General features: G+C 44.1%; 1 protein-coding gene across 1 annotated transcript in view; it reads right to left on the minus strand.

Moving 5' to 3' along the window:
* The window catches only part of LOC138296642 (uncharacterized), a 140,504-nt gene that overhangs the window by 61,175 nt on the left and 54,233 nt on the right, over positions 1-25,096 (minus strand). The window contains exons 12-14 of the mRNA XM_069235976.1: positions 24,956-25,070; positions 24,666-24,871; positions 9,203-9,314 (exon numbers count right to left, since the gene is read on the minus strand). Of these exons, the coding sequence (XP_069092077.1) occupies positions 9,203-9,314; positions 24,666-24,871; positions 24,956-25,070 (433 nt within the window). The remainder of the gene's footprint in view (positions 1-9,202; positions 9,315-24,665; positions 24,872-24,955; positions 25,071-25,096) is intronic.

Genomic DNA, 25,096 nt, shown 5'->3' on the forward strand with positions numbered 1-25,096 from the left:
AGGGATTTGTGTGTAGTAGCTTAGTGTAGGAGAGGAGACGGGGTCCCAGTCCCACTGCTAAGAAGACCATGAACAGAATCCCATAATAGGTTTTCTCAATGTCTAATATCAGACATGCTGCTCTGGGGTAGTATAGGGGAGCTGGGTTCAGTACCAACCCCCTTCACACACACACTTGTTTGGTTTTTAAATGCAACTTTGACTGAAGTGCACTGGGTTCCTGCTAACCGGGTCACTGGTGCAGGTGTTCCATCCCTAAAACAAGACACAAGTGTCCAGCCCATTCAGCACCCCTCTAAGTCCCTAGTAAATGGTACCCCTCTGGTACCTAGGGCATGGGTACTGAAGAGGGCCCCTGAGAGCTGCAGCACAGTGTGCACCACTTGGAGAGCCATTGCACGCTGTGTGACAAGGTGCACCAAAAATTGAAAACAAGGCATGACACTGGTGTGCCATGTCCCCCAAAACACTGCGTGTAATATCAGTAAGTCACCCAACAGCAGGTCTTCAGCCCTAAGGCAGTGCGCATTATATTACAAGTGAGGGCATATACGCATGAGAAAATGAGCATACACGCATGAGCAAATATGCCACTATTATGTCTGTCGACACAGTAAATATACAGGTATGCCATTTTAAATACACGTGCTGGACAATGGTTACTACAAGACCCCCAGCTACATGATGGCTTCTCTGAACCTAGGGATATTCGGTATCAAACATCTCATTAATACACCCTCACTGATTCCATTTATGGATTTATCAATACATGTACCCAGAGGGCAACTTAGGTGTCCCCTGAAAAACCTATCAACTGCTGGTGAGCTCATTGAAAGGTTCTAGCCAGCCTGCCACCAACAGACTGGAATCTGACCTGCCAGCAGGAAGAGACTCCACTATAGAGAAATCAGAAACAAAAGCCTGTGCAGGCTGAGGTGTTACCTACCCCTGCTTCCAGGATGGCCTGCATTCCAAGGCAGGAACTTCAAAGAAGCCCACCACCTTTGATGTGCAGATTTAGCCTTCCTCAGTGGAAGATGCCAACCCCCCCACCTCAGGGCCCATCTGGCACCTGGACCAGTGTGAAAATGAACTATGCAGGAGATGTATCACAGTTCGACTGGGAACACCCCTAGGGTGGCCAGCCTGAAGTGGGCACCAATTTAGATATGCCATCTTGCGTGTGGTGGAATTTAGGGACTCAGGACAGGGTGTTTCCCACTTCCCACAAAGTGGTCATCTAGAGGGACCCCAAGGGTAAGTAGCCCAATGGCACCCTTCACTCCTCTAGAGAATTTTATGGGATTCCCCCACTCCACAATACAGGATTCTCAGATCTTTGTTGGACACAAAAGAAGAAGTGAACAAGATGCCTGCTGAACCCGAGAACTGAGGGCCCACGACTGACTTGACACCAACCATGCAGGCCTGCCGGGCTAAATGCTAGAGGAGCAACTGACCTGTCCTGCTGCTGCAGCCTCCAAGAAAACAGGAGAGTTGCCAGTGCTCTGCAAATCATCAGGAAGAACTCCCTTGGAGTAGAGGAGCTGCTCCCCTGGATCTGCAGGCACCCAAGTAAGTCCTGAGAGGACAGGGACTGCCAAAAACTTGACGCCGGGCAGGACCACTGCACCAGAGCCGCCTAGCACGTGTTGCAGGGGACCAACTGTGTCACAACAGTCCCCAGGCCCTCCAGAAGAGAAGCCACCCGGTGCTCACCCACTGGACTTCACCACGGCATCTGCAGACTGTTTGTGCATACCCCCTACAACTACGAGTAATGAGGAGGCAGAGCCTGACCCCAGAGAATACCTCTGCACCTGTCTGTTCCGGACCCAGAAGAGGAGAACCAAGGATGTCTCCACATCTCCCCACCTTATGAGACCAGAGCCCACTTGTTGGCTTGGTCGGACTGTATCACCAGTCCGCACCTGCAGAGTGTTTCTATGGGCCTCCCTGTAACCGCAAGGAACTCCAGTGCTGGACCCGCCGCAGAAAACACCCCTGCACCTGAGTGCCCAATAGCCCAAGGAGGAGAAGACCGACAGTGTCCCCACATTCCCAGGGACTTAAAGGGTTGAGTCCCCCTGGACTGCCCTTCTAGTCCATCCCTGCAGCGACCTTGTTATCGGACAGATCGTCAGACTTGAATGGGAAACCTGAGGCCGTAACACCTCTGCACCCAGACGCACCAGATCTCCAAGGTGACCTGTTTGTGCGGCCTTCATCCCTGCCCCAAAACCCTCTTTTGTACCAGAAATTGGTCCCATAAGTTGTTGTACCTGGATTTCCATATTTGTTATTCTCTTTAGGATTGCATTTCAGCTTCCTGAAAATGCATGGTCGACTTTCAAAAATGAAAAAAATTCATAACTCAAAAGTACTCATCCGATTCCGGTGATCTTGGTATCAAACCTTACATAAAAGTATGTGTTTTTATGAAGTGGTGTTGGAGTTGGAATGTGCTTCCATAATTGTGCGCCTTAGATGCTTAGCACTACCCTCGAAGAGCATTTGGGCAAGGGCGGCTCCTTCACAAGGATGAAGGAGCATCACTCCCCCCCCCCCCCCACCCCCTCCAGACTAAGCCAGGAGCTGTAAGATAAAACATTTCATTATTGTTTTATCTTTCAGCTGCTGGCTCAGCCATCAGCAGGGAGGGGCAGGGATGGGCCACAGGAGGCGGGAAAAGGGAGTGGAATCTATGCACTAGGTGCACGTGTGTTTGGCCAGCCATCTCAGGCCAGCCAAACACCTGTGCACTAGGGTTTCTCCAACTGGCTGTGCTACACAGCCTGGCAGGAGAAACTGCACAGACCCCAGGGCACTCTGAGCAGCAGTCCAAGGTGCTCAGACCAATCCTGGTGCTGCTCTCATGTTAGGTTTAGCATGACAGCAGTGCCAGGATCGCTTTGGAGCCTGTGCTGCTGTCCCAATGAATGCTGGCACAACTGAAGAAGAGCAGAGGATCAACGCAGAAGGCAGCGGCAACGAGAACAGATATTTTTTTAAATCCATTTTTATTTTTTTTATTCCCATTCCTCCTCCTGTCTACCCCTCCCCTTGAGATTTGCGACTGCGGCCACTGCATTTGGAATGTCATTTGTGCCTCTGTGATACCTCTGTTGATTGCTTGGACTCTTTGCACAGTGCACCTTGTTTTGGTCCACTATTCAAAGAGCCAGTTTTCTACAGATACTGTAGGGATGCCTGATCTATCTCAGATTGGACAATGGATATAGTAGGAAGTGTTGCAGCCTAGCACAAAGCTGTTCTGGTTAGGGTGAATCAGTCAGGGAGCACCTTTTCGTACCGCTCTGCTAGAACCCTGCCCAGGATCTTGAAATCCGTCCCTAACATGGGTACTGGGCAGTAGGAAGAGAGGTTGGTTGGGTTCCTGTCTGGTTTCAAGATGGAAACTAGCAGACTTCTGCAGGGATTTGTGGAGAGGACCAGTTGTAAAGGTCTCATTGTAAATCGCCACTAGATGAGGGGCGAGGATGGTGGCATAATGGGAATAATATTCAACTAGCAGCCCGTCAAGACCGTGGGTCTTTTTAAAGGCTAAGTCATGTACTGCCTGTTTCAACTCCTCCGTGGTGATGAGTACATAGTTCTTCCCGTTGAATCCCATTTATAGTTGGGAGGGAAAGAGGATCGAGGAAGTGCCTAATTGCTGCTGGTGTGGGGCCAGGTGGTTGTTTATAGAGGTTAGAGTAGGATGGGCTGATGGCTTGTAGGATAGTTGAATGAACACAACCTCCATTCGGTGAGTGAGGTCATTTTCATTATTGAAGGAGCCTGCCACTTTTGCCAAGCCAACCACGCAAACAATTGACCAGGTTTGCCCCCCTTGGACATGGGCAGAGTATCCCTTGAAGTTGTAACAGGGAGGGGCCTGCCACCTTTTTGCATGAAGCAGGGTGTCCCAAGCCGCTGCGTTGCAGCAGGGGCCAGTTATCAAGTTCAGTGACCTCGCGGTCAGCCTCCTTGAGAGTCCCCAGCAGTTCACAATGGGCACTGACTATGCTTTGGATGCAATGCCCATATGGGTCACCACTTTGAAGGTATCCCTTTCCATCCTTTTAGTCTAGGCAGTTTCGTGGTGATCTGTATAGTATCCAGTGATGTCGGAGTCTGTGGAAGATGGGACTTCTAAGAATTTTTGGGTAGCTTCCAGAGGAGGACTGGAGGATGAGGAGCGTCTCAATCGCCATCAAGGAAATGCACAGCATGATCGGAGAGGACCCAACCCGGGTAGTCAGTGGTGGCCACTCTGAAAAGTAAGTCAGGAACCAACGAAAACGGTCCAAGATGGACATAAAAGTTATGGGGGTGGAATAGGGGTGGATTTGTAGGTTATGAACCCTCCATGCATCATGCAGTCCCCACTGATTGGCCCAGGCAGAAAATAGTTGGGAGCGGAGTGAGGGTGGGGGGTTAAATTCAGTCAACTGATGTATAAGACATCGCTATAATCTCCACCCAGTAGCCACAGGATGCCAACCCACTGTACCAGTACCTCTGACAAGGCGGCCTAAAATGATGCTTGGTCTGTATTGGGCACATAAATGCAGCCTCGAAGCACATGTTCTCTGTCGAGGTAACTCTCTGTGATACGTATCTACCCTCTTTGTCAATAGTTGTATGGAGTTGGAATGGCATGCCCGGGCGGAGCCTGATGAGGGCTCCTCTTACAAATGCAAAATAAGTGATACTGTTCACAGTGCCCCTCCAGCAGCACTGGCGTTCCCTTTCAATGAGGTGAATCTCCTGCAGAAAGGAGAAAAGTGCATCTTGGCACCTGAGAAAAACATATGTCAAGTAGCGCAGTCGGGCTGAATGCATCCTAGTTACATTTATTGTTAGGAAGCATACCGAGCGTATTCAGCTCGTCATGAAGTCAGTTTTTGGCTGGGAACCATAAGCTCCCTCAGAAAGGCCCACATAGAGAATGTTGCTATGCCGGGCCCTGCCCTCTCCAGCTCCTGATTCCAGCCATTGCACTGTTGAGGAAACCCTGCCCCCCCCCCCCCTCCCTCCCTCAAGTAGTCTACTCTTGAGTTGAGGCGTCAATTCTGAGAGAGGACATTCAGTGTCAGTGACCCAGGTGGTCTGCTCACGTTGGTCTTCCCGAAGGTCGAAATCCAGGGGTATCTCATCTATCTACTGAAGATCGTGATGATTCGATGGCTTTGAGGATGGCATCCAACTTGTCGGCTGGGACCTGCATGGGCCTGGGAGTTCCTTTCCCATGGCCAGTGACTTTCTCCTTGATGGGGCACCAGAGGGCAGCACTGCGCTGTTGCAGACCAGTGCAGAAGAATACACCAGGGTAAATCTGCGGTGGTGACCGCTTCAAGTGCTTGCTAGATCACATCCGAAACCGCACCACATAGCTAACCATTACTGTGGAGAAGTTGTAATTTCAAAACTGGTGTTTCTTCATACTGCTCTCACTTTCTTCATTGAAACCAAGCAGCAATGTTAAGCTCTCCAAGTATTTGGCAAAGATTATGGTCAGGGGACTTGTTACAGCTGATGTTTAGCATATTCGCCTTTGGTGCGGAGGGAAGACTCATTGCTTTACTGGAATTCTAAGTCATCATACTACACCCGCATTTCAAATCCTTGAAGGTTTATGTAAGAGTAGTTGCCAACTTAACCACAGATATTGTTGTTGGAGTGATGATGGTCTTGGAGCCTTTACCAGGGCTGTGGAAGCTCTAAAAATGTATGAACGAATGTAGTTCCTAGAACAAATGAAGGACAAGATTTGGTCCTCAAGGATCCAATCATTTAAACTGGAGGTGGCACAGAATGATGGTTAAAGCACTCCAAACTGGGTGATAGGTGGAGCTACTCTTTCATGAGAAAGAATGTTGTGCTTTAATTGCCACACTAGAGAGTAATATCAATGTTCCCTAACACTACACCCTTTGCTGTTACAGATATCACTGAAAAATATTTTAAAACTAAAAAGCCAATGAGACCACACCACCGCTCGCAGAGCCCTCTGCTGCATAGCACTGAATTAAAACAACCGCGAGTCTCAATAACATTTGGGCCAGATTCGTAAACTTAGACATTTAGTCCAAGTTCAGACCAAAAGTAAAGTCTACGACTTTGTGGTATTCACAAAGTTAAGAGTAATAGCTTTACATCGCACTCAGGGCGGAGATCCTCCCCGGGTGCAAAGAGCACACTCGGACGATTCTGCCCATAGTGTGGATGTAAAGATACTACTTGTAACTTACCTTTGTAAATACTGATCTGAACTTAGACCAAACCTCTGTTAACCTTTATGAATCGGGCCCTTTTGTCTAGATTACTCAAGTTACCTTTTAATTTCTTTGAAGTTAAAACATTAACACTATACAATCCGTGAACATCAATGGATATTTTAGGTGTATGGAACATTGTTACATTTAGTCACCATTTTATTCATGCATGAAAGTCTCAATGTACCTAGAAACTGATCATTTTACTATTGTGCCACACAATCATCTTTCTGGGTTTTGGGGAGGGGAGAAAGCTCGCTTGAGCAGACTAAAGGTGAAGCAATCTCACATACGTTTGAGAAGGCAGCCAAACTTTCTTGAACCTGTACATTAATTAATGCAAATATTTTTTCCTATATCATGCATTTTAAACCCTCCCACCCACCACGGTTGTGCCATGTTTGAAGCTTCCAAACATTCTATTCCTAGTCTAGGAAGTAGTATTGTTGATTAGTTTTCCCATTGGGGTCCTGAGGCGATCAACAGCCTTAACTCTACTGCTCCTCTATACAGCCCTCTTTGGAGAGCCACGGTATGCCTGTGATGGCTCTGACGTGTAATAACCTCCTTTCCGTAAGATTGGGCATGTACGCACGCCCATCAGATATGGACGAGAGTGCATGTTTCCCCACAACCCTTCTAACATGTCTGGACAGCTAAACATTGCTCCCAACGTTGTCTGGCCAGGTACTACCTTGTCATTCTATATGCATTTAGTTTGTGTTGTATACAGTTGGAGGACTTGGCTGCGTAGCCCAAATTATGGGCTATGTCTCTGTAAGAATCAGTATTACACTCTATTACTAGTACACATTGCCCAGTCAACAAATAAGTAGGATTATGCAAGCTCCACTTCTTAAAGTCCACATCCAGTATCCCAGGCATGAAACCAGGCTTATGTGTTACCAAGGTCCACGAGAAGGGGGAAATGCAGTCCAGTCTCCCTAGATACGGATACATTTGTTAAGGTGTTAAAATGTTTCTAAAACATGTTTAGTGTTTACAACATTCCTCCAGTTAAGGGCGCTATTACATACATCCCCTCAGAACTACACAAATACACATGAGGTGGGGGCAAGGCAGACTGAGACACATTTGCAATGAACAGGTCTTGCATTTGCTCGAGTTAGAGCTATTAGCATTATAAACTCCTAACCGGACTTTTCTTGCCACAAATTGAAAGAAAAATGAGTGCAATCGCACTATGTAAAACCCAGCACAATCGTGCTGAAATTGAAAACAAAAAAAAGATCATACTATGTAAAAACCAGCACGATTGCGCTGTGTGGAAAATAAAAAGAAAGTAATGCAGAAACCAAGCTGAAAACATGGAGCCTCGTATATTTTAAGTAGTTGGCCGGTGCGCTTGAGGAGGGCTAAACACCGGAAAAGGCATGACGTATGCATGCCTTTCACTAATGAAAATCAAGCAGATTTTAAAAGGCAAGGCCACGAACCAATGAAAGTGACAGGCATGACATGGGCATGGTTAAAAGCCCAGAGATTACAACAGGGACAGAGAGCTTGTGTGCTGGACCCTAAAAAAAAAATTGCAAAAAAAGGACTACATGTCAGACCTCTTTAGAAGTCGCTTGTAAAAACAAACAACGCTTCAAAAGCTAAAGACCCCAAAATGTCAATATTTTACTTGCAAAGATTGGTTTAAAGTGTATATATATATATATATATAAAAAATATATATATGTGTATATATATATATATATATATATATATACACATACATATATATATATATATATATATATATATATACACACACACACACACACACACACACACATATATACATACACATACATATATATGCGCATATTTTTTTGTGTTGCCTGCATTCAGACCACTCACCATCTACCAATCACTAGGCCTCTATACATTCCAACTAAATAGGTCGTGGTGTACTGTACCATCCTTTTCACATGTAAAACAGATCATTTGAATGAAAACGTGAACTTGAAGCTTCCAACAGCAAAAGGGTTTGTTTCCATTGCTTTATACAGTTCTATATAATCCAGGATAGCTAGCATTTTAGAATTTAAACGATGCGCATCAGAGATTAAACTGAGCTCTTTATGTGTTCATAGATATTTGGAGCACGTGAACTTACTAGCTGGTCTCGACCTTCTCCAAGCATGAAGAAAGATGGAGTGAAGCTAGAACACGTGTCAAAGTATACAGTGATGTGTTAGCTCCTAGACTCCAGCCTTTCCACTTCTATGAAGGCCACATGAATGCTAAGGCTGAAAGACTAGTTTACAGTCACGTGTTAAAACTAAACTGCCATTATTGGATCCTCATTATTTGTTTAAGCCCCCTTTCAGTTACTTCAGCTTCACATTTCTCAATTAATCAATAGGTATTGCAGTTTTCTAGACCCTTTCGGTGTGCATCTAGACCCTTGGAGTATACTTGACACTGGAGGAGCACAGCGGTTTCCAAATGGCTTCATTCACCATTTTACTCCCCACTTGTGAGAAGCCCAATTATATTTTAAGATATTAAATTCTTGATCTAGCACTCCATAGGGCTGACAAGAGGCCCCACATACTGTAAGTTAGGTCAGTGCATTATATATATTGGTAAATACTCAATCCCCACTCAAGGTCAGTCACCTTCACAAAACCTGCGACTGTTATCCACAAGGATTAGCATCAATTTTAAAATACTGGGCTTTACGTGACTTCTTACAGTAATAAGAAGGCGCTAATGCCACCAAAGTCATACATTCTCAACACAGCTCGATCGTACAGGAGGGCCTTGTTGGTTAATAATTATGCAACTTAAAAACTTAAAGACCATGGACCCAGATACTAGGTTAATTGCCCCAAGCTGCACCCAAGGATAGTGGTAAAGCTGCATCACGTTCAGCGTGTATACACCATGTTGAGGAAGTAAAACATTACCTATTTTTTCTCTGGAAATGTAACTGCAGGACATTGAGAAATTACTCCGAGTGTTGCCAACAGGATCTTTGAGAGAGACTGGAATGGTAACTGCAATGGCGCCAACGCCGTCCTGGAAAAGCAAAACCAGATACATCAGTGCTCTTAATTTTATGTCTAGTAAAAAAATAATACTATTTACAGTTTTTAAGCAGAACGCAATAAACAGAAATTAGCACCATTTACTTCACCTTAAAATGTCAATTGCTTCTGATGCCTCAAAACTACGTTTAACTACATACCCCAGAACCTCCAACTTCCATGTATAAGAAAAATAGTTGGTCTTCTTTCTAAGAAGATTCTCCATTGTGAGTACTTTAAGACCACAGAAGGTACCAGTTCAATAGCTGGTTCTACCCCCCTGATTGGCTAAGCAAACTTTGAACAAGGGTAATTCACTGCTGCCAAACCCTAGTCTTGTTTGCCCTCTTGAAGTTTTGCGCCAAGGGCAGCAGTACTTTAGCCATACATATGGAATACCAATATGATAAAAACATTGCTACCTTCTCCGCGCAAGGCTATCTTGATTTCAACCAGCACAATTTCCCCAGTGATCTTTTGCATGGTTAGCTAGTATAACCAGTTATACCCAGAAGCACCTCAAAGCAATAGGTCAATCTGGTCACATGTGAATCATTGGATTCACTCAATTCTATATAACAGAAAGGGAATATTCAAAGTACTTGAACTAGCTGTAACCTTAATTCGTATTGTACCATCATTAACTGTCAATGTCCTTTACAGTTCCACATCAGGTCTATTACGTTGGTGTACATATGACACACAAGGCTATCTTTCTTCACTTTTTGGTAGACAGACGAGTGAAAAGAGGCATTTTTAAACTTCTCAGACTCTCAAAGTTAAGTCTCACAATCAACAACTCTGCCAAAGTTGTAACTGGAATATAAACTATTAAATGGGTACAACCATCAAAATCAATTATGATGTGGGGCATGCAGACAAGACTCTGTTGGAATCAAACTAAAATTGCCACAGATGTTTCAACAGAAAATGTTGCCCTTTACCATATTTCATGAACTCCTCAATAGGTTATACTATACGTCAGGAGCATTTCATTTTTAACTATGATAAAATGACTCCCTAAACCACGATAAAGAAAGCAAAAAAAACTAGCTAGCAAAATGAAAAAAAAAAAAAAACACCACCACACAAATGAGCGCTCAATTCTAGGAAGCTAAACTGCTCCACTCATCTCTCAGAAGTGGGGAGACACGTTCAAAAGAATTTACATCGGTTTTCAGAAAACCAAAACCCGCATACTGAAGTCACAATACTACCCGGCCTGGTGTTTGAAACAATAACTGTCTCAATGCGGGCATTAAACACCATGGGCCGTATTACAAAGTGCCCGGCAATCCAACAGGCAGTTACACCTACTTTGTGTGCCCCCAGTTTGGTATTACAGATGGCGCTGGTGCACCTGGCCCATGCCAATGAAGGAATCTTTACCTCCGCACCCACAACACATTATGAATGTGGGCGTAGAGGCAAAGAAGCTGTCATGAGGCGCACTGGCAGTGCACCACAAAAAGGATGCACACTGTCAGTGTGCCCCCTGATGGCAGCCCTCTGGAAGGGGGGTGTGGGAAATTTGCCCCCCCCCCGACATCCCCATGCAGGCTGGTGCAGTCACTCACTGCACCTGCAAAGGATCCCACTCTCTCTCCTATTGAGTGCAGGCAGGTTCCGCCTGCTCATAGAAACACGGAGTAGCTTTAAAACAGCTGCTTCGTATTTCTTTTGAATACACTACTGTTGTAGTTGGACTCTCGCTCCCTAGAGAGACTGCTGGTTTAGGAGAGACAGCATTTTGTTCATAGGCGACTGAGTCACTCCTACAAGTCGCAACTGTTGGCCCAACTCTCCCGGCTCACAAGCAGTACTTCACCAAAACTCAAACAGCAAAGGTGATTTCTGGCAGCCTTATGCATGGACTCTAGACGAGACCTTTCAGGAAAGTTGTGGTGGAACAGAAGTCACTAATTTCTCTCATTAGCAAGAAGACTCACACACACAGGCAATGAAGGAGATGCAGGAGAGTTCAATAGGTTTATTGAAAAGACTGCTGTCTACGATCATTTGCAATGCTGCAATGATTAAGATAATGGACAATAATAAAAGCAGAATTGTGAAGATGAGTTGTGAATATGAGAAGAAATTAAACAGAGTTGGTTAAGTTGGTAAAAGGTCACTACGTGACAGGGGCACAGGCCTGCAAGCCAGAGGCTAAGCTGACTCCTGTGTCCCAGGGGAAACTAAAATGGATTCACCATACTACCCTGGGGCAGCGAGAATTCATGGCTGCCCTCAGGCAGTGCTTAATTTGGGCTTGTTGTTTCCTCAGCACCGGCACTTATTTTTTAGGGCTGGGGCTTATTCTTCTGCCTCAAGCATTTGCTGTGAGCAAAAGACACATATGGAACGACGGAGGAAGAGAAAAAACGAAAACGCGTTGCAAAGGAAGAAAGCAGAAAGCTGCCAGAGTGAGCTGAAGGAGCACAGAGTGGCTTTAAATGGATTGAAGAGGCCTCTAGATGGCTTCAGGATTTCGCTGCCTCAGTATTCGGTGCTCGCACATTTAAATACAGCAGCTGTGTGTTTAAGAGGAGGGATTTGGGCACCAGCATGTTTTTATTTACAAATTAGGCACTGCCCTCAGGTGAGCGGATTCTTCTTAATAGGGTGCACCTGGTGCACCTGCTTTAAGGTGTGCCGTGGCGCAAACAGAAGAGTGCACCCTATCCGTAATAGGGCCCCATGTGCTCCAATTAAGGTAGGTTAGAGAACTAATGTGGACAGAAAGGGAATATGGAGGAGCTTCTTGAGTTTGTTACCAACATGTTTTCCACACGCATTAGAACAGATCAACTTTTTTTTTTTTTTTATTGAAAATGTATGCTTCTTAACTATACAGAACAGAACTTTATTGCACTGAATATACCAATTTTCAAAAGGATAGTTTCTAATTTTAGTTTGCTACTCAAACGTGAGATTTTACAGATTGGAATTTTTGCTGTTATTTTAAAAACTCAATGCATACAATGGAGAAAAAACCCACAAAGCACTGTCAAAGCCAATAGGACTGGCGTTGGCAGCCACCCTTCTGGCAAATCTTGTTTTATATGGTCATGGGTTTGGGAAGACCTCACAGACTACCGACCTATCTCTCTACTCCCCTTCCCAACGAAGGTCATAGATAAGATAGTCAACAAACAACTGTCCCGCTTCCTGGAGGACAACAACATACTCGACGTCTCCCAGTCTGGATTACGCAAAAACCACAGAACCGAGACCGCCCTTATTGCCTGCATTGACGACATCAGGACCAGACTTGACAAGGGTGAAACAGTTGCCCTCATCCTTCGACCTCTCTGCAGCCTTTGACACTGTATGCCACAAAACCCTCCGCCCACTCCTCTTCGACGCTGGAATTCGCCACAAAGCCCTGGACTGGCTCACCTCCTTCCTCCCTGAAAGAACCCAATGAGTTTGCCCCCCTCCATTCCGGTCTAAAGCCACCACGACCATATGTGGAGTCCCCCAAGGATCCTCACTCAGCCCCACCCTCTTCAATATCTACATGGCTGTCCTTGCCAGCATCGCCTGCCCCTATGGTCTCAACATCATTTCCTATGCGGACGACACCCAGCTCATCCTCTCCCTCACGAGGAAACCCTCTACCACCAAGAACAACCTCCACGCCTGACTCCCTGCCATCGCTAATTGGATGGCAGCAAGCGACCTCAATCGGAACTCAGGAAAAACAGAGATCATCTTCGGACCAAACAAGACAGCAAGGAATGACTCATGGTGGCCTGCCACCCTAGGACCACCCCTGACACCCACCACCCACGCAATCTCGGCTTCATACTAGACTAATCTCTTTCCATAACTCAGCAAGTCAACGCCATATCATCCTCTTGCTTCAACACCCTCCGTATGCTACGCAAGACCTTCACGTGTATTCCAATAGAAACCAGAAGAACGGTCACCCACGCCCTCGTCAGCAGCAGACTGGACTATGGTAACTCCCTCTACGCAGGGACCACAGCCAAGCTTCAGAGAACTCCAGCACAACCAGAATGCCGCCACACATCTCATCCTCAACCTCCCTCGCCACGGGCACATCTCCACCCACCTCAGATCCCTACACTGGCTGCCCATCAACAAAAGGATAGTCTTCAAAATCCTAATCCATGCTCACAAAGCCCTCCACAACACCGGACTGGCCTACCTCAACGAACGACAACTTCCACATCCCGACCCACCAGCTCCCGACCTCGCAACAGTCCCCCGCATCCAACGCACCACCTCCAGCGGCAGATCCTTCTCCCGCTGCCAAAACCTGGAACTCCCTCCCCACCAACCTTCGCAAGACCCAGGACCTCCTAGCCTTCAGAAAGCACCTCAAAACATGGATCTTTGAGCAGTAGCACCCGCCTCCTCCCCTAACCCCCAGCACCTTGAGACCCTACCGGGTGAGTAGCGCGCTTAACAAATTATTGATTGATTGAATGTGCAATAATTCCTAGTGAAGTCAGCCAATGGCTGTAGTGGGCTGATACATTGCCCATTAAGGCATGGTGGAAATTCCTGTAAATAACTAGGATATACACAATCAAAAGATCCTGGCTAACACAGACCTTTAAAAAAAAAAAAAAAAAAAAAAAAAAAAAAAAAAAAAGAGCGAGAGGAAGAAAGCAGACAAAATAGGAGAGAGGGTGTTAGACCTGACAGCCTTAGGGTGGTCACCCCTAACTTTTTGCCTGCTTCCCTCCACTTTTTAGATACTGTTTTTGCTGGTTTTAAGACTGCACACTTTACCACTGCTAACCAGTGCTAAAGTGCATATGCTCTCTCCCTTTAAACATGGTAACATTGGATCATACCCAATTGGACTATTTAATTTACTTATAAGTCCCTAGAAGAGTGCACTGTGTGCCCAGGGCCTGTAGATTAAATGCTACTAGTGGGCCTGCAGCACTGATTATGCCACCCACTTAAGTAGCCCCTTAACCTTGTCTCAGGCCTGCCATTGCAAGGCCTGTGTGTTCAGTTTCACTGCCAATTCCAATCGGCATTCAGAAGTACTTGCCAAGCCTAAAACTCCTTTTTCTACATATAAGACACCCCTAAGGTATGCCCTGGGTAACCCATAGGGCAGGGTGCTGTGCAGGCAAAAGGCAGGACATGTACCTATGTAGTTTACATGTCCTGGTAGTGTAAATCTCCTAAATTTGTTTTTACACTGCTGTGAGGCCTGCTCCCTTCATAGGCTAACATAGGCCCTCATACATTGTTTGAGTGGTGGTAGGTGCTGATCTGAAAGGAGTAGGAAGGTCATATTTAGTATGGCCAGAATGGTAATACAAAATCCTGCTGACTGGTGAAGTTGGATTTAATATTACTATTTTGGAAATGCCATTTTTAGAAGGTGGGAATTCCTCTGCACTTAAATCTTTGTGCCTTACAATCCACGTCTAGCTGGGTTTAGTTGACAGCTCCTTGTGCATTCACCCCAAACACAGGGTACTCAGCCTCACTTGCATACATCTGCATTTTGAAAGGGTCTTCCAGGGCTGGGAGGGTGGCGGGCCTGCTCTCACACATAGGACTGCCACACCCCCTACTGGGACTCTGGCAGACAGGATTGAACTGAAAGGGGACATGGTGCACTTCTAAGCCACTCTGAAGTCTTGCCCACTTCAAAGGCACATTTGGGTATATAAACAGGGCCGCTAATCTACCAACTCAGACACTTCGTGGGTAGACACTACCTCAGACACTTCCTGGAGAAGAAACTTGTAACCAGAACCTGCATCCTGCAAAGACGAACTGCCTGGCTGCCCAAAGGACTCCCCGACTGCTTTCTGTGAAGGACTGCTGCCTTGCTGCTCTGTGGCTGAGGTGAAGTGCTCTCCAAGGGTTTGGATAGAGCTTGCCTCCTGTTCCCTGAAGTCTCAGGACCGAAAATAATTAATCTCTTTAAGAAGGACTCCTTGTGCGGCGAAATTAGACGCAGCGCCTGCCAGAAACGACGCACAGCCTGCACCGCAGTGAAAATTTCACTGCACCCCGAACCGGAATGACACAGCCAGACTTCGAAATGCGAAGATTGATGCAGCGTCAGTGTAGCGACTGGAAATTCGACGCACGGCCTATTGGATCGACACCTAGCTGAGCCGGAACAATGCAGCCCGACTTCCAGAGAGGAATCGATGCAGCTCCTGTTGTGCGGTAGAAAATTTGACACAACGCCCACCAGATCGACGCAGCTCCTGTGACTGTCCTGCCAGTGCAGGAAATCCACACCCCGTCCCCGGGGCGTCTGAAAACCCCGCAACCCTGAGAGGATCCACAACCGAGCACCGGAAATCGACGCACAGCTGTCCCCTGCATGCAAACTTGACGCATCGCCGTGTGCAGCCCGAGAAACCGACGCACACCCCTTTGTTTCCACACTTCGCCTCCTCTGCGGCCCTCTGCAGAGATTTCTCACGCAAACCAGGTACTTTGTGCTTGAAAGACTTGGTTTGCTTTTAAAAGACTTAAGACACTTTATATCACTTTTCAGTGATCTCTACATTTACTTATTGCATCTTTGATTGTTTTAACCTGCATTTATCCAGATAAATATTATATATTTTTCTAAGCACTATGTGGTGTATTTTTGTGGTGCTATATGGTGGTATTGTATGATTTAATGCACAAATACTTTACACATTGCCTTCGGAGTTAAGCCTGACTTCTCAGTGCCAAGCTACCCGAGGGTGGGCACAGGATAATTTGGATTGTGTGTGACTTACCCGGACTAGAGTGAGGGTCCTTGCTTGGACGGGGGGTACCTGACTGCCAACCAAAGACCCCATTTCTAACAGGACAGTGGAAGGAAAGAAAGAAGGCTAGATGGAAAGAAAAAAGGAATAAAGGACAAGCATTGGCAAAGCCAACAGGTCTCACCTATGCGAGAGCTACTGGCTTCACCAATGCGTTACAGCCATGTTGTTCAAGATCATGGTTAAAAGTTAGCTTCAGAGGATAGTTGAGTGTCAGAGTGGAATGGTGAAGAGTGGAGTAGACTCATGGATTGGCAGTCATATATTGGAGGCTCACAGTGTGGAGTCACGTAGAGTGGAATACACTGGAGTGGCACAGAGTACGCCCACAATGTTGGAGTGTTGCGGCTTACAATGCAGTGGCATGGCACAGAGTAGTCTTGAGTGGCAGAGAGCAGTGGCGTAGAGTGGAGTAGCTCAGAGTAGAGTGGCGTAGATTTCAGTGGCAGAGTGGAGTAATGCAGAGTAGAGCATTCCATAGTAGAATGGTGCAGCATGAAGTAGAGTAGATTGCTTCAGAGTAGAGTGAAGTAGCGCAGAGTGGAGTGATTCAGGGTAGAGTGCAGTTGCATAGAGTGGTATAGAGGGTAATAGTGTAAAGTGGTGTAGAGTGCAGTGGTGTGGAGTAGATTAGAGTAGCGTACGGTGTATGGCAGAGTGCAGGGGCATAGAGTTGAGTGTTAAAGAATAAGTGTATTGTCAGAGTGCAGGGGCAGAGTAGACTTGTACACAGTAGAGTGCAGGGGTGTGAAGTAGTGTTGAGTGGCGTATTTATGGTGTGTTGGCACACTGCCATTAGAGAGACTTTCAATTGAAATTAACATAACTTGCACAGACACAGTTTTGCTAAGAAACCTATACAGTGCACAGGTGAAAATGTGGACATTGCATCACCTAGGTTAATGGTTCGTTTTGATCATATTATTAAAATATTTGTTTCCAACACTTCAGAAATACCAAAAATGTCCTTTCTTTGTGTGTTCATAATTGATATAGTCTGAAATACTTATACAGTTTATTTATATGTTGTTGGGTGCTAGGGAAAAAGAAAAATCTTTCCTACCCGCAGTATCCAGCAAGATGATCACACAATTCTTCTCACTTTGAAGTCAGAGAAAGAAAAGTTAACAAGTGGCCTTGGAAGACCGCACCTGACATTTTACTTCGGTCTTTGAATGCACAGCAAAAGTTGAGATAAGAATAAGATTTCAAGGCCTGTTTAGAGAAAGTAACTTTGTGGAAGAATAACGTAAACACGGTTTAGGCAATGGGAGGGATGAGCTCAACCTGTAGAGCCTAAAACAAATAAAGCCAGCAAATGGAAAGTCACCAAGATGTCTTTAGCAAACTGGACAGCTGCACTGTCTGGTACCTAAAAAGGAGGAGGAAATGAGGAGGAAAAAAAAAAAAAAAAGGAGGAGAAGGGGAGGCGAAAGGGGTATGAAAAATAAAAGGAAAATAAAAAATGAAATGAGAAAAAGAAAAAAGGTAAAAGAAGAAAAGGCAGAAGGAAAGCTGTGACAGAATTAAAAAAAGGTGAGAGGAAAAAAAAAAAAGCGGAAAAAACAGGATAACTTATTATAGAACAGTTTCAAATGAACAAAATTTGGTACGCTGTAGAAGCAGCAGTCAGAAAAGCAAAACACTCCAAAAGGAATTTGGAACAACACTGGCAGGAGATGGGAACTGATAAAGATGGAATGTGCATCAGAAGAGTCTTGCTATCATAAGACTCCAAACAGACAACAGTAAAGTAAATATAAAGTGAAAACAAACACTGAAGGGAACTAGCTCATGTGCTCTTTGTGAGAGCAAAAATGCAGTCACTCAAAGTGAAGTTAACCAGTGGCTTATGTAGGTTGACCCATTGCTATATGCTGCAGTGAGCAAAAGCAAAATTTAAGTGTCAGACCATTTGATGAAGAAAGGTGGCTAAAAAGCATCTAATATGCAATTATATTGTACATTTTAATAAAATGAAAAGGTCTTAGCTACCGCCAGACCTACAAAAAAAGTCTGGTCCCTCAAAACATGTCATGCACATTAGGATAGTCCATATGCATTGTGACAGAGCCAGGACAATCACAAACGCTGAAAGCATTGAACTATTGCTCCATATAATGGTACAGTGTCCAGCATTTGAGAGCCATTTGAGTCATGTTACATCCCTGTCCATATCAGTAATTTCTGCAGTCTGTCACTAGGCATGCATACCAGTGAAACAGTCCATCTGCCAGCCATAATAGTGTGTCTGGTGCATGTCTGGCTTGTAATGCCATGGCAATATTATATTTGGCAAACCCTAGTGCGAGGTTCAGGAACCTGCACACTTGCTTAGCTGGCTGTACATCTGACCCAGTATGAAGGATGATCTGTCACGACGCACTGTTCACCCTGGCATCTTTGTCAAAGCAGTTGCAATCTCAGCCCAGAATTGTGGCACTTTTTGCACAGTCACACAGCATATGATGGTAATCGGTCCGTAGTAATTCACAGGGAAGACTCTGATCCCCTGAGCCTAGGTACATTCTTGTGATTTTAGATCACAAATATACTTGATGTAGATAATTAAATGTAGTAAATTTAAAATCATGGATTCCCTGTGACAGTCTTTGGGTATTGCAGCATTTCCCATTCCTTATCTGTTTATCAGTTACATAATTTCCATCCCACTAGGGTTTAACTGCATCTAGGCTAGAAATAAAAATGGAGAATTCTCATAAAGTGAAGATACAACTTCTCCCAAGCCAGTGTGATGCAGCACTTGTACGACAGTTTATGAACGGTTTGGTGTCTCCCTTCCTCATGTGCTCCTGACTGCATTAAGTAGTGCATTGTGTGTGAGGAAACAGCTTGCTCCCAAGTCCCAGGAATCTGCAAAGGTGCCATATGTATTGAGAGTGCCATTAGAGTACAGGTCTCTGCCCCCCCACCCCCCCCAAAACTAATCTTATGCTGCCTCAGGCAATGCTTGGTGATTACGTAACCTGGTGAGTGTTCTAAATTCTGGGAGACACCAGAGCAGAATTCCAAAGGTACCTTCCTCAGGGGTGTCAGACATTGCAAAACTCAGGGCCAGCATAGTCTGACAACCTTCAGAGTTAGTTGAGGTATTTCAGAGAACTGCCTCCTACTTTGAGACAGGCCTAAAGTTGCACTAAGCTCTGAGAGCTCATTGTTAATTGCAACTAATTGCCATTGCATAGGCAACTGCAATTGAGCGGCCAAATACTAAGCCTCATGATTTGGGTAGAACTAGATGTTAACTCTCGTTATCTTACAGCATTTGACACACCTGATGGGACTTTCCAATTTTGTAGATTACCTTTCGGTTTGGCGTCAGCCGCTGCGGTCTTTCAAAGATTAATGACTGACATGTTCCCCAATAATTCTAATGTAGTCATATTTCAGGATGATATCCTGATTTTTGCTGACACCGAAATGGCACATGACAGAGTTGTGGAGGAGGTCTTGAAAACTTTAGAAGAAAGAGGGGTCACTCTGAGAGGAGACAAATGTCTCTTTAAGACTTGGGAGATTGAGTACTTGGGGCATGTTTTATCCGAACAGGGTGTCAAACCAAGGCCTAAATTAGTGAAAAGCATCCTTGAAGCTCCTGCACCTAAAACCAAAGACCAGCTGCTTTCTTTCTTGGGTTTATGTGAATTTTATGCGAATTTCTTAAAGGACTTTTCTAAGACAACTGAGTGTCTTATAGCAATTCTTAAAAAGAAACCAATATTTCATTGGTCTAAAGAGTGCAATGACGCTTTTGAGCAGATAAAACACATTATCAATTCTCCAGTGCTACAACCTTTTTCTGATAAAAAAAACACCATATTAACAGTGGATGCATGCGAGTATGGATTAGGTGCAGTTTTGACACAGGTTTCTGATGAAGGCAAGGAAAGCACCATCGGGTTTGCTTCAAAGACTTTGCGAGAGGTTGAGCGGAAGTATTCTGTAATTGAAAAAGAACTTCTGGCTTGTGTATGGAGTGCAGAGAAATTTAAACAATATCTCTGGGGTAGACACTATTTTAAAAACTGATCACCATCCCATGGTGGAAATTTTATCAGGAAAAAAAATTAAACGCTCGACTGCTCGCATAGCTCGGTTATCTGCCAAATTATTAGAGTTCAACTTTTCTGTTCAGTATATTCCAGGAGGTAAAAATAGTAGGGCACATTGCTTATCCCGTCTTCCCATCTTAGATGAAGAAGAACAGGAATGGGAAACTGAAATAGAAGAGTACTTTATAGCGCGCATCGCTGAAACTTTGGATGAAAATGTCTGGATTAAGTCATTGTACAACGACAAATTGTTGTGTGAGGTTATCCTTAATGTTGAGACTGGGTGGCCAGGAGAGAGAACTTTCACCTGAATTACAACCTCATTGGAAAGTATCAGAGGAATTATCTGTTGAAGGTGACAAGCTCATTAGATGTGATAAACTTATTCCTCCAGAATGTCTCAGGAGGGATTTGAAACTCAAAGCACATGTAGGACATCTTGGTTCCATTATTACTAAAAGGAAGCTGAAATCAGATTTCTGGTGGCCTAGGATGGATAAGGAAATTGAGGAATTGGTAAGGAATTGTCCTAGGTGTTGCATAAGTGACAAGGTTCTTGTTAACCAGGGAGTGAGTGATTCCTTGGTTCCATCACCGGCTAGGGCATGGCAGAAAATTGGTCTGGATTTTCTTGGACCTGATCATGTATTGCCGCCAGACATGAGGTATTTCATGGTAATAGTGGATCATCTTTCTAGATGGGTTGAGGTCCTACCTTTAAGATTTCCCACCACACAAAGTGTTATTAAATGTCTGAAAGATGTCTTTAACCGTGAAGAGTTGCCTGAACAAATAATGACTGATAATGGGGTACAATTTGTATCCACAGAGATGTGTCAATTCCTGCACAGATGTGGTATCAAACACATAAGAACTCCTCTCTATAATCCCCAGAGTAATGGTGTTGTCAAACGTTTCAATCGTGTGCTTGTTGAGTGTATCCAAGCAGCTCCTAGCAGCAACATGCCTGTGAGACAAGCTATTAAAGAACTAATTTGGTCTCATCGCACTACACCTCATGTTGCTACTAGTAAGACCCCTTTTGAATTAATGAGGGAGGATCGCGACCACAGAATTATGTCCATTTTAGATGATTGAATTATTTCACGAAGGGTGTGATCTTAAGGTTTGGCAGGTAGCAAAGGATAATTCTGATGTAATGGGAAGGAAAAGGTTGAAGGTGATATCGGAAAAAAAAAAAATGATCCCCAGGTTGGTGATTGGGTAAGAGTTAGAGATCCCTTATTAGTCAGAAAAGGTTTGTCAAAGTTTAAAGAACCTCAACAAATTCGAGAGGTACGTAGAAATGCTGCTAGGTTGACTGATGGGAGTTGGTGGGGTGTCACACGTTTGGCTTTAGATCCCAGTGTTCATACAAGAAGTGAGTTTTGAGGTAATCACAAGTTGTCCAACCAACCCAATGGAAATGAAGTTGACGCTCTCAATTCTTCTGAATGTGTGAGAAAGAATGTGCATAAAACTATTGGGGAAAGGAGTAAGCGGGAATGCCGCAGACCTGCTAAGTTTTGTGATTATGTTTTGTCGTGAAAACAATATATGTTAATCTCTTATTCAGTAAGTTATTTTGTGCTTAGATAGTGCACTGTATATGGTGCGTTGTTTATTAGTTGCATTCGTTTTGATTTATAGTAAGTTATTAGTTGCATTCGTTTTGATTTTAGTAGGGAACTTCTTATTCATATTAATATTGTTTTATTGTACTTATTTATTGAAAATATTGTTAAATTAAAGAAAGAGGGGAGATGTTGTGATGTGGCTTGGAATGCAGCTGTGTCATGTGGAATCCTCCGACAGAGCTTGCTGATGTCTTGGCATTCCACATGACACTAACGGACCGAGGCACACGTCCGGTCTTCCTCTGTGTCCCTTTTATTACCTTCTACACTTCAATCGCATCTTATTTCAATAAAGATAGTCTCCCCTTCCACAGATCGAATGGTCGCATAATTTTATGTAAAGCCACATGTACTCTTCCCTTGCCCCAAACCAGTTCAGCCAGTAGGGGGTCACTTTCAGTGAAAGGTTTTGTAGAGAATAGCACCAGTAAACATGCAAAATACAATAACCTGAATAGGGGCAACATGTTGCTATTGCAATACGTCCCATGGGACATGGGGGGGGGGGGGATGGTTACACCCAATGACTAGTGATAGTCTGGTGCCTGTGAGCCCCTGACCTATGTTGCCAGAAATCGGATCCCCCAAATACCTGAATGCATCGGCCTCTAAGACCTGGGTGGGGTGAATCTCTGTGCTACCAGCCAGTCTGGCCGAGTGACTGGTTTCCATGTAAGCAGACAGGATTTATTCCAGTAAATCTGGAGCCCAGATACATAGTCGAAATCAGTCAGTGCCATCAAGTCCAACAAGATAGAAGCTGGAGCTCGCAGGCACCTACAGCAGATCAACTTCATGATGTTTCTAAAAGGCAAATTTAAGCTGCTTTCAAAGCTACATGTACTTGTATAGACTACATTGTTGTGAGCTTCCAGATTTGAAATCACGTTACTGCTACGATGCCAGAATGGACAGGGTGACCATGACTGATGATATCTGTGGACCACATGGATTTTCATCTGCCCACAGTTGGAGCAATATCCATTATCCACTCCGATTTTCTAGAATAAAAAAAAGGATAAAAAAACTGAACTCCCATTGTTTTTCCCTAATATAGGATTCTAAGAATCCAGCTCTAGAACTCTTCCCCCTCCAAGTATTTGACCCTGTAAGTAATGTGGTCTTGCATGTAAATGGTTTTGAATTATTGCTCCCTTTCTTACTATATCATTTTAAGTAGTCTGATTAGGTCAGTCCCCTGCTGATTTCATAGGATCCAGAGGACATAAGAACTATCAGCATTAGTCTGAGATATCAGCATTACAGTAGAAATTAACTACCAGTACAAATTGCAAAAAGTGATGCAATCCAAAAGGGATGACCGAGAACACTCTCAAAGGAGAAGTCTGAAGAGTGTTAGAGCAAAAACCTAGCACTCTCAGTGTTAGTCACAGCAACGAGGAAGGTATTACCATATTACAGAGAATAAATTCATCCTGCAGGTTTTGCATTTTGTGCCCAGACATCATTAAGTTCTCAAAGTGATTAAAGTCTAACACATCGGGAAACCAGAGATCAAGAATAATAAAAATAAAAGTCTTAGTGAACCCCAGAGTACTGTGACGTTAGAAAATTGGCACGCTAGAGGTCCTGATAAAATGTCGACTGCCCAAGTCACTGTTTGAGAGTGGAGGTTCTTCATTCTTTTGCTCTAGGAGTTTAGATTATACCAATTTAAAAAAAAAGAGGGCAGTACAAGAATCTAACTATAGGCAGGTCAGGCTTATTGATTCAACTCGAAACAATATATGGGAAAACGTTAACCTGGTCTGAAAATTGGATCCCTGTAAAATCAACTTCTTGCCAGCATATCAGCAATTTCATCAGGGCCCCTAGAATATCATCATGTGGTGCACACTGGACTAGTACACCACTGGACCCACAATTGAGCCACCTTTTATATTTGGCTATCAAGAAAGGCCCTTTGAGAGGTCTTATGTAAGAAGTGAGCAAGCATCTTCAGTGCTTTGCTGATGTTCACTCCATCCGGACATCTCTAGCTTATAAATACTTCTGTGATTGACCCTATATCAACCTCTAATCAAATTCCACTGAAATTCCCCCGACAAATATCCATTAATCAAATGTGTGTAAAGCTTTGAATAGTAGTTGAATCAAATGGAAAGCCTTATGACCACTCACATTCTGGTTTAGCATTTACCCAGGACTACATTGACTTAGAAATGGGCAGCAGACTATGCCAATTTCAAGCCGTTTTTGGATGTCAACACAAGGAAACTGAAGGACCTCTTTTTTTTTTTTTTTTGACTGGCTTGCCCAGTGTTATGCCCGGAGCGGCTAGCTCCCTTAATAAATAAGGGTATGCCCGAGTATTTAACATCCTCAGGTACTGCACGTTGAAAATCTCTTGTTAAGTCAGTGAATGGTTGGCTTTCTGTACATTGTAGAATTTTTCATAAAGTTGCCATTCTTGACTAACCACATACATGTTTACATTAAATCTAGGATGTGTAGTGCTTACTGCTATGGAACACTAGGAAGCCCTTTGTGCACATTATATACGGAACTTCTTTTGTATTGGAACTTTGTGCAAATAAATGTGTATAATATATTGCCTGTAACAATTCTAAGTAAAAGAGCTTAACTGGAGAAAATGTATAGAAGTATCCTGTTCTTAGCTTTCCTAAAATACACAAGCACTTGAAAGTATGTTATGTACTTTACTACTTATATCATATGTACACGTTGCTCTTGTGCCAAAAGTATAAAAAGGGTTTTGAGAATTTGTTCAGGTCCTTTATAACCTTGAATGAACTACTGAAATGCAATGGTAAGTTAAATTATTAAGAACTAATGCAAGGCTACGAGAACAGCAAATATCTGTACTTAAACTTACCTCAAAAACCACAAGGGAAGATGCCAGTGGAACTGCAATATCTATATGTGTGCCATTGTCAAACAGCAGATAGCCACGGGTTTGGTCAGACTGATTGGTTAGACGTACATTTCCAACATAAGGGGTCCAATCCTGGTCTATATTCCCTCGCTTGATTACAAGGTGCAGGTCAAGGTCATCACAATATCCGGTTGCACTGGGTAACACTGAAACAATATTTTAAGTCATTATTAGGTAGATCAAACACCAATTTAGTACTTTGCAGTTCACTGCCAAATTAGTAGACATACCTATATCCTGAAGACTTGCAACAATTACCGCAGGAACAGAAAAGGATTGGTTCTGAGGAATCACACTGAAGCCAAACGTAAGATTCAGTGTATAGATTGTGAAGGGCCAAGATACCTAATAATCAAAATAAAAAAGTAACA

This window comes from Pleurodeles waltl, chromosome 5 (assembly GCF_031143425.1).
Source record: "Pleurodeles waltl isolate 20211129_DDA chromosome 5, aPleWal1.hap1.20221129, whole genome shotgun sequence".
NCBI lineage: Eukaryota > Metazoa > Chordata > Amphibia > Caudata > Salamandridae > Pleurodeles > Pleurodeles waltl.